This window comes from Sinocyclocheilus rhinocerous, unplaced genomic scaffold, assembly GCF_001515625.1.
Source record: "Sinocyclocheilus rhinocerous isolate Xijiao unplaced genomic scaffold, SAMN03320098_v1.1 scaffold66, whole genome shotgun sequence".
Classification (NCBI taxonomy): domain Eukaryota; kingdom Metazoa; phylum Chordata; class Actinopteri; order Cypriniformes; family Cyprinidae; genus Sinocyclocheilus; species Sinocyclocheilus rhinocerous.
Window position 1 is genome coordinate 6,590 of NW_015662934.1, and position 11,016 is coordinate 17,605.

The window sequence follows — 11,016 nt, forward strand, 5'->3', positions numbered from 1 at the left end:
GAGAATTACGTAATTGTCCTTTACCCCTTAGGATTTACCATAGTAACCACAGTTTTCACAAAAACACTGTAGTGCAGTTCTAGAATTGAAGTGTTGTCCTTTAATTATGTACAATATGGTTACCATAGTAAGTTTTGTAAGGGGAAATCATTTAAAATATATACATTCAGTCTCTTTTATGAGTCTTTTATACATTACTTTTAAAATATGAACCTAATGTTAACCTTGCAAATGAAAACAAAGCTGTGACGGATTGACATACAGTACGTTTAATTAAAAAAAAGTATAACATCTGTCTTGAATAAGGTCCATTTGGATGGCTGTTGATACTTTGAAACAAATTTCTAGATCATAGTTGTTTTATTTGTGATTACATACAATCATAAACAAGAAACGGACATGATTCTTGGGTTACAGAGTATATATAGCTAGTTAACTGAATGCTTATTATAGCATTTTTCCAGTAAAGACTTTTTCTACAATCTAAAGTTTAAATGAAATGCTTTTTGATTGTCAACACCACGACTAACAATGAAATCCCATGAATCTGTTGATCGTTTAAGTTTTCTCCACTCAACCGCTCTTTCAAATGTATTCTAAACTACAAAACATACAATTTTTTTATCTAAAATGTACGCATTTATGTTTGGTCACACACAAAAATTTCTTTATGGTCCTTTTATGCACTGACATGCGAAAATGAAGTGAACCAGCAATAATATACTTTCTCATTGTAGGTGCACCGTAACAATTCAGTCATCGTTTGCTTTATAATGTTCAGCTATTTAATACAATACAAATTTCTAAACCAGAAGTATATACGTAGAAGGCTGATTGCCAATTTAAATTTTTCGCATGTCTATTCAGAATGAATGCACAGGTATGCCTTTTTGTGACTCCCAAAGTAGAAACATTCTGGCTGGAAGTTGTTTTTCTCTTCTACTTTCTTATAGCAGCTAATGGCATGGACCACAGTGTTGGGAAGCATCTTCCACAGTGTCTGAGCCACAGACTGCATGTCCCCCTTCAACTTTTGAGTCTCTATCTGATCTACAATCTGGCTCTTGTTAATCGGTTTTGGGTCTGCACTGAAAGACACCACGATTCTGATGTTGTTTGGGGTCAGAAGATCAAAAAAGTTGCCACCTCCACCACTTCCATGGTACTTTTTGCCAGCGAGCCAATTCCAGAAGAACATGCCACTGTGGTTGAAGACCCGAACTGACCAGGAAACCCAGTAATATTTCTTCGCAAGGATATCCAGTATAAATCCAGTAAACTCTGGGTCAACGTTGGCTTGACATTCCAGAAGTTCACGCTCCACATCCGTCTTGGCCTGCTGAGGGAAATTCTCAATGCAGTCATCCACCGCCGCTTTCATGCGTGTCTCTACGTCTTCCATGCGATCCTGCCATTTCTTCACCATGGCCTCGCCTACCGCTCCCTCTTTCAGGGCGGTGTGACCCATGACTGCTATAATTCCCATGACAAATAGCTTCTTCAGTCTGGCACAGAACTCCTCCACTGGCTTCCTGCTCCTTTGCTCTGTGGTCACCACCGTGTCCAACATGGCATCTCCAGAGATATTCTCTCCAGTTACAGCATTGTACAAGGAATCAATGTTCAGATCGCGACCAGTGTTCTCATACTGGGTTATAAACTTCTCCTTCTTCTTCTCCTTGAACTTGGGCTTAGCATTGACAAAGTCTTGAAACTTCTCATATTGACTGATTATCTTCGCCTCATAGTCAAAGTTCTGCTTATTCATGTTCGTCCGCTGCAACTCCAAAGCGATTTGGTCGATTTCATCTCGAATACCTTCAAGTGTCTGGTTGATCTTTTCAAACTGCTCAGCCAAGAACTTGGCCTCTTTGCCTTCTGGGTTTCCGAGGAGTTCGGCCGAGGCCAAAAACACGGCCTCCAGGATGGGGTGGAACTGTCCCACGGTGGCTGCTAAAACCTCGCAGCTTTGCCCCATGATTTCCACTCCTTTCTCGATCTTGTCCTTGTTCTCCAAAACCCATTCTTCCACCCGATTCATTGTGGTTCAAAGCAGAGAGGCTGTCTTATCCTTCTTACCCTTGTCTGTAACAGATCAAGGCATATATATCATAAAGTGGAAGCCACAACATAAAAATCAATACTAAAATCAATGCAGACATTTCTAAGGGTCATATTTGTTTGCTCAGGATGGGACCTTAACAGTAACCTGAGATGAATTGGACAGCCAGACCACAGGGGCAGAAATACCAGAGTGTTTGTACATTTATACATGTTTTCCATTGGCTCGAGCCATTTGAAAAAAAAAGAAAAATTTCTGGTCTTGTTCGGGCATGTCCTGTTCCACCTTACACCCCACCAGCTAAGTCTCTGCAAATTATACAACAATAAAGGCAGATCAGTGAGATCAGGTGTCTACTATAAGAATTAATAAAGCAAACATGCTAAAAGTTTTTTTGTGCATCAAAGCACACTTTATTATTAGTATTGTGTGCACAGTCGTCAAGAATCGGAGAGCTGTTCACTCCCCTTCTTTGGGGAATAATTCAGCATTTAAACCCTAGATGTATAGCAAAGCAGATGTTTTCAGGAGGGCTTGCTGGGAGAATATATTTGACTGCTTTAGCTGTTAAGCATTTCAGGACATTTCTGGGCACTTCGATTACACAAGGGAGATGATCTCACACTCGTATCTAATTTCCCGAGACTCAATATACAGAAAAAAGGCACACCCAGATCTGAGAAAATCTGTAACCAATACACTTGTCCTGCGGTGAAACCATATTCTACACCGTATGACTCAGATTTACATACAAAGTAAACACAAATAAAAATACAAGACTAAACCTGACATTTGATGAACATATTTCAAACATCAAACACATAATTTGGCTCTGCTGCAATAATGTCTCACATAATGATTTAGTGGATTATGTGAACAATTATGGAAATTCAGTAGCTTTTATTATGAATGATAAGCATGTAGAACTCGTATTTGGAATTTATGACTCAACAATGCATCTTTTAAAAGAGCATTCTGATCTCAATGGAATTAGGAGCAAAACAATACTTACTGAACAATACAATGATCCTGATTGTTTCAAGTCCTCCTTTGTAAGAATAATTAAGATGGCTTTGAAATTAAAACTCCAGGATGTGTCCGATTTGAGAAAGAAAATGACTTCATAAGAAAATCAAATATAGGAAAATAAGTTTAAAATAAATTCAGTCTAATGATTTGTATCAGAAAACACAGTTTTGATGGTTCTACTCTGTGGAAAAAAGGAAAGGAACCAACCAACTGATTCTAAAAAAGAGGAACTGTTCAAGTTCAGAGCCACATCCCTTATTTCTATCCAAATGCTGCTTAGAGCTTCGTGGCAGTCAGTATATTGACTTTAGCACAACATCCAGTGTTATATGCTTATAATATGGCAGGATGTTGTGCTTAAGTCAATATTGACTGGCATCTACATCACAATGATTACCACAAAGTGTCTTCTCCAACTCTTCATGACAAAAAGCATAGATCACAGGCCAGCTATTTTTATTTTTGTATTTTGTGACATTTTATTCAATGCTCTATAAAGTTTTTGAAGTTGTGCCAATAAAATAATAAAAAAGATGAAAAAAGAGAAAGGAAAAGATGATAAATGGAAATGGACAAAGACCCCCAAAAAAAGGGATACTCACCGTTAGTCTGGTGAAATGTTCAGAGGTGTTCTCTAGTGTTCCAACAGAGTCCAACTAAAAGCACCAGCCTCCCAGGGTCCACATGTATATATAGACTCTCTCCTGCGGCACTCCCCCTTCAGATTAACTCCATCCCCTGCCAGCATTCCTCTGAGCCCACTAGAAGAGACGAGGGACAGGCACACAGACAGATAACATCCTGTAAACATGCCTTCTTTGAGAAAAATCAGCATGCAGTGGTATAGTGCCAGAAATGCTTAGAAGCGTCTTTCCATTTGAAACATCCTGCATGCTCTGCCCTTCTACACGTGTTGTCATGGGTACAGACACTCACAGTGGCTTCTATGTGAGACGATATGGCAAACCGAATAAATTACTTTTTAAAATAAACTAAAATCGAAAACAGTTATTTTAAATTGTAAGAATATATCACAATATTACTATTTTACTGTATTTTTGATCAAATAAATACAGCCTTGGTGAGCATAAAGACTTCAAAAACATTATATAATTTTATATATAATACAAACCCTCTCATGCATAATTAATTAAATGACAAAGAGAAATATATTGTTTTTTTCTTTCATCAAAACAAGAATTTAATTGTTCCCATTACACATTTGTCCACTGCAATTTGAATGTGGAATTTATGCTGTCATAAAAATCTTAATGACATATAAAACTGATGTACCAGAATTGCGTGTATGTCAAAAGATAAGTAATTTGCATATAATATCACACTCTGAATGGCCCAAACAATAGTGGACACCATGCATCAAAGGGTTAAATTCATTGTTTTTATATGCAAATAAATAAACTGTAGTCTTTACATTGTTCTTCTTTTAGGAGACTTTGGCGAGCAACATGGCAATCTGAAATTTGCGTGAAAACAGCCCTTGCGGGCCCGATGCTTCTAGGTCACTTCCGTCACCCTGCTTTACATGCCAAAGAAAGACTCTACTGTTTTCAGCATGGCAGGCAGACAAACCCAGAGCCTTTGTGCTGAAGCAGTCGCTGGGACACGCTGGCATGCATTGACTCGTCTGTAGAAGAACAGTGGGGGGCTGTTGTGGATTACAGAGGGTCTGGCTTTAGCATTTTAAATCTTCATGTCACTGTTAGATCTCGCACTATGCAAATCGGTTTTGCTAATAAACAATGACGTACACAGTAATGCAGGGTGTGATCTCTGGTGCACATGCATGAGAAACAGTAAAAAGGGCCCTAGAGTGTGATGTGGCAGATTAAGATCCATACTTTCCAAATATATCTATTGGAAGTGCAATCAAATGACTAATGCACATAATTTCCTAACTTTAAGAATTAAACTTCTCTTCCCATATTGTACAGGCATGAATGATACCTCAAAATGTGCTATTACTTTTCACCTAGCATTGACTCCAGAATTAACGAAAATGTAAGCATATTTTTTGATTTGTTAATGTTTTCTTTTTCTAAAGCACATGCGTCGTCCACACACATATTAGGCAAAGATGGTCTGAAATATTAAAGCAATGAATGAATGACTGAAAACAGCTTCCATATCTTGTAGTGTTTTAAGGTGTGTCTTCTGAATAGTCCTTCACTGTATTTGACATCCCTGCCCATGCATTATTGTTTCTAATTTAGCATGAGTCATGATGTAAAGTTATAAAAGAAGTGGATTAAGTTTTTGCTTTGGTCTGAACAACAACAGCAAATCTGTCAGATTGACAGTTATGCAAGGTGTGCAAGAAAGGGCAGCATAGTTCAGTGCATGAATTTATCATCAATAATATTTATTATGAGTGTTGAATTAAAGAAAATGGAAAATCTGAGATGTGATTTATGCACAACACAAGTTTATTGCTTACGCTTAGGGGTTTTGAAAAGTAGCCTATATGAGCAATAGTAATAGTGTTGCTTGCCTCAGCAATCGCCAGAACAACAAGCTTTTTTTGCCGCATTATTTTTTTTTAGGTCTTATCCTCATCTTAAACATTTAATATTGAAATCTATTTTTTGACAATTTGGTAGTTAGTGCATCTCATGTTCAGAATCTGTCATATTTACTATGAGTAGTGAAGTGCTTATGTATGCAGCCACAAGATGTCACTTTGGTTCAGATAGATTTCTTATTTTCATGAAGCAAAATATGATATAGTATAAGAAGTCTAGCTTTTTAATGTCCATTTTACAAATCTGTACTAGTAGACAGTGAATCAGATTTTTTCTGTATTAGCATGTATTAGCATGCCTATTGGGAAAGTGTAAGAGTAAATTGTGGGAATTATTTTATGTGGGAATTAGCTGCAGGCCATGTTGACTAACTGTTAAGTCGAAATTATTCAGACAGGTTTGTCCTCTTAACTGAAACTAAAAGATCATTCAGGTGGGTCTTCCAAGAATCATCAAGACGTAATCATGTGGTTTGTCTTGGCTACCAAATTGAAGTGCATTCTGAATGTTTCGTTGGAACACATTCAATGCGTGCTTCATTGTAAATGTGCCAACGTCTGTCATGTGAGACAAACAAGATGTACCGTATCTGCGAATGAGGAAATATCCAATGCAAATGAGCTGTTGCATATTATTTTTAGCACTTAAAGTTTTTAGCACTGGTTTCTTCACAACAGCTGTCATTTGGGGGAAAAAAAAAAAATATATATATATATATATATAATTTTATTTCTTGCAGACTAATTCTCTTGAGTTTAATGCTTTGTCCATCCTTTCCTTCTCTAACAAGCAGTGTCAGGGAACAGCTGCTTCCGGATCGCAGGACGTGAGCAGAGAGCTTTCAGTGAATTATGGAAAAACGCCATTTCGCTTAAGGCAAAGGATGAACACTGCTTTAATGACAGACCTGAATATCTCTGCTTCCTCTGGCCTGGACAAGCTTCAGAGGAAATGACAGTAACTACAGTAAAAATCTCATAAAATGCCACTTTATTCCACATAAAATAGATTTTTTTTCTTTAAAAGATAGCAGTGATAATGCATCTTTTAAAAATATCCTTTCAAAACCACTATACACGATACACAGGACCGAATATATTTCATAAGTGTTACATATTTTTACATACAGTAAACTAATTAAATAAAATTATAATTAATAAATAATTATGATTAATTGTTTTTTATTGTACCCAATTGCATACGTGTGTGTGTGTGTGTGTGTGTGTACGTGTATGTGTATGTGTGTGTGTGTATGTATATATATACATATATATATATATATAGGTGCATCTCAATAAATTAGAATGTCGCTGAATAAAGCAGGATGCATTAAACCAGACTAAACAATTTGTTTAGTTCCCATCTTGACCATCCCAGTTGATGGTGAGTTTGTTTAGCAGTGTTTTGGCCGACCTCAAGTATGTCTGTATTGATTTCAGTCAGGTTTCCTAAAGCATCTCTCTCTCTGCCCTTTAAAAACCTCAACCTTATGCAAATGGGAAATGTGATTACAGCCCAGACAGCGATGAAAAGAGAAGGTCACCGCTTTGCAGTTCTTCATTAATGTGCGCCTGTTTGTCCTGTGAAGGCCATTGGAGTTAATTTATGATCATTTGTCATTTAACCTTAATTTGTCATCTTGTTCTGGTTGTCCTCGCGCTCAGAAACACAGATGATTCATAGTTGTGAATTTAAAATGTAACGTCTGACCATTTGCACAGAATCGTTATGTGAATCCAGTGTTATTGCCTGAAGGACGTTTATTGTCATCCACATTGTTTGGGTTTTATCACAGTACAGGGTCACTTTGGTGATCATGTGATGCTCCACCCAGAACTCAGAGATAAAATGTATCGGCATGAACGTTAGACTGTCAGCACTGCAACAGACAGATAGAAAACTAGAGGAAGGCTGTGTGTTACAGATGGCTCTCGTGGTTTTGTCAGGAAAGAAGCTATAAAAAGCAGATTGTTCATTGCCAGCTGGTTAAATATTACTTAATATTTAAGCGTCAGGACTAAAATTCCCCCACCCTGTTATCCGTTAAAATATTACTTTAGTACTTATAAATTATAATAGTAGTAATACATTTTTACATTGTATAAATATATAAATCATATAAATGTATAAATCATTGATCCATAACATTAAACCTTCAACAAAAAGATGAAGAGCATCTGGAAGTCAGTCCAGGATAAATTACAAGGTAATCATTTAACAGATAAAAGTCTTTGATAAACCATTCCCAGTCTAGAGATAAAGTTCACAGGAATCCACACCAGATCTGTCCACACTTCCCATATGACCCTGTTTGTTTAACCAGTTCCTGTCAGACAAGTTTTCACTGTGTACTTTAGCCAAAAGGGTCATTGGTTTCAAATTTCACATACAGTATGTTTGTTTGTGGTAGTCTAAAATACAGATATTATAAAAGTGTATCATAGGGATATTTTGTATGAGACATCTGTATGTATTGCGAAATGTGGTACAGTTGTGAAATCCATGAGAAAACATTCATCTGTCTCATGTTTACCAAAGCAAGATCAACACACCATTTTACAGCTTTAACACACCAGCCTTCTTTGTGGATGAATTTTCATTTGTATGAACCCATAAGGTAACAAAGTATTTTTTAGTGCATATCCTTTGCAGCACACAGAGAGTTGCTTATGACGTTCATTTTATTCTGCAGTTTATTAATCCCAACAATTTCCTCCTGTGTGTTCCAGATTGCATTGATGTTTATTTCCTTCTTCTACTTTCTCACGCACTTGACCCTTCACATTCAGATTAAACTAAACTCGCAACCCAAAATAAATAACCTTTGTGTTGCGAGCACAGCCATGATTAATTTTAATCACTTCTCATGACATGATTTGTTCATCTATTTTTTTTAGTACAATTTGAAGACTGCAAGAAAGTTTTTTACAGTTAATAATGCATAACCAATATTCAGAACATTTGTTTTTGTTAGGACATGATTTGCTGTTACAAAGTAAATTAATTTATGCAAAAAAAGCACTTATTGTGCACATAAGTATATATGTAAACAGCAAGTGTTTTTTTTGTATAAATAAATTTACTTTTATGTAACAGCAAATCACGTCCTAACAAAAAAAATGTTCTGAATATATTAATGTTATTTATTATTCAATAATTATTCAATAATTAATAAAATATATAAAAAGTCTATTAATTTATGAAAAAAACGTAATGTGCACATATTACTGCTTATTTGCATAAATAAAGTTCTATTCAGTCTCTGAAACGGGTGAAAGCTGGTTTAGAAGATGCTGTTTTTGTAAATATATATATATATATATATATTACTGGCATGAAAGTGACACTCTGTCATGGAAGCGAAGCAGTTGCTTCCTGTCAAAGTTGAAAGTGTGGGAATGAATCAGGCAGAAGGGAGGGAGGTTTATCGACAGTCTGATATATTGCAGTGCTGAGGAGACACTCACACTGTTTAGAGTCAACAGAGCGGAGGAGTTGAGCTTATCTCACCACCAGAGAGAAAACACTTGAGACAGAGAGAGATTCCAGAGTGCTGACGTGTCCTCAGAGACAGACAGTGAACGACGAGCTGTACAGCATTGAGCTTGAAATTACTGAGCATTTATATACAGCTTCTTAGGAGAAAGAATGCATGCAATTCCTCAGCTAGCATTACCATTCTGTGAAGACAACTACATATTCAGAGGTTTTATAAGCACAGTCAGACACATCAGAAGGATGAATCCAGTGCAGAGGCTGAGGGTGAGCTGGTGTGTGTCACAGTACAAATGTTTTAATGCTTTTTATCAGATCAGGCCACTTAAAGGCAGGAGGCCGGTTGATGGTCCACTCTGATGAATAGGTAATGTCATTAGCTCAGGCTGTGACTGGCAGATGCAGCCAGGGTGAGGTATCATGGGATTGATCCACCACCCCTGTCAATACTATGATGTTGGGCTTCATAAAATCACTTATTGGTTTATTAAATATTGATATTGACTTTCCTGGAGTAGGTAGGGCCTTTATTTTCAATATATAACAACAAAGTCAGATCAGTTTGTAGTAAAATACCTGTTAAAGTATATATTTAACTTTTTTTAAAAACTATATAGCAACATTTTGAAAAGCTTTTTTTTTTTTCCTGTGGTTCACTATTTAGTTGTCATTAGCGCCGAGTTCGGTGAAATAAGACATCCATTCATTAGTTCCAATGTGTTTTTAGCGCCATCTGCCAGCAGAATGTGCATAACAACAAACTATATTTATTTATATTTAGTGTAAAAAGTACTGTATTTCAACTGTATTGTCACTATGTCATACCAAAATAAAATACATTTGTTTTGATTTAGTAACAGACGGGTGTAACTATATATATATATATATATATATATATAAACTTTACCAGAGATGGAGGCCACATGGATCAATATAACTCCAACCAAGACAGAAGCCTCAACCGCTAATGAATAGCCTACAGGAGTTTCTATCCACCTTTTTTTTGCAACGTAAGTACAAATAGCAAAGTAAGCTGTTTTCTTTTAATACGAGAGACTTCAGATTCATTAAATAACTTGAAGAATAGCAAAGTGCAGTAAACGGTAAAACTATTTGCGCTACAAACCAATGTGATTTATGTTGATGAATTGAAATAACATGATAATAAAATACAGTATCAAGCAGCATAATGGACTGTTTTGAATATGTAAAATAACTGAAAGCAAATGACACAGGAAGCTTCGTACATTCAAGTTTCAAATCTGCAAAATAATAGGGTAATCCAAGTGAGGTAAAAGTAGGCCTACTTTAAGTAGGGCCTACTTTTGTATTTGTATATATTGAATATTTAGCAATAAAGCAGGGGTTTCATCATTAAAAATCCCATTACTTGAAATAAAATAAAATACAAAAAAATCTTAAACTTATTTTAGTACTAAAACGACTAAAACTAAAAATTGAAACCTTATATAAAACTATATAAAAATAAAAACTATAAAGACGTACAAAAAATAATAATGGCAAAAACACAACAAAATTGCTAAAACTTTAACTAAACTTAAAATGAAAACAGCAAATATACAAATAAATACATTTTTAAATTCAATTCAAAATATCAACAAAAATATAATACTATTTTATTACACGGCTCTGTGGAATACTTGATTCTGATTGGTCAGTCGCGACATTCCGAGGTATGTTATCCCTCGATAACAACCGGTAAAAGCTAATAACACAGGCTCATCCGGGTAACACAAGTCAGCGCTGTACTCTTGCTTGAACAATTTTTTCTTGGTGGAAGCTTTGCGTTTGTTTAGCTAATAAAATATTAAAACTCGATTCAAAATGGTGTACAACTATTTAATTATGTCATCCTGGTATCGCGGACTC

General features: G+C 35.9%; 1 protein-coding gene across 2 annotated transcripts; it reads right to left on the reverse strand.

The window, feature by feature from the left end:
* Positions 1-255: 255 nt before the first annotated feature.
* On the reverse strand, positions 256-3,822 carry LOC107728472 (uncharacterized). 2 transcript variants are annotated; one of them, XM_016538636.1, is made up of 3 exons: positions 3,694-3,822; positions 3,075-3,181; positions 256-2,085 (listed from the first exon to the last, which is right to left on the reverse strand). In XM_016538636.1, the coding sequence occupies exon 3, from the start codon at positions 2,039-2,041 to the stop codon at positions 860-862; it is 1,182 nt and encodes a 393-aa protein (XP_016394122.1). In that variant the 5' UTR covers positions 2,042-2,085; positions 3,075-3,181; positions 3,694-3,822; the 3' UTR covers positions 256-859. The 2 variants fall into 2 exon arrangements, with proteins under 2 accessions (XP_016394122.1, XP_016394121.1); XM_016538635.1 differs by lacking the exon at positions 3,075-3,181.
* Positions 3,823-11,016: the final 7,194 nt, after the last annotated feature.

Bases quoted from the DNA above. Each gene is read 5' to 3' on its own strand.
- LOC107728472 (XM_016538635.1), bottom strand. From the start codon at position 2,041: ATGAATCGGGTGGAAGAATGGGTTTTGGAGAACAAGGACAAGATCGAG.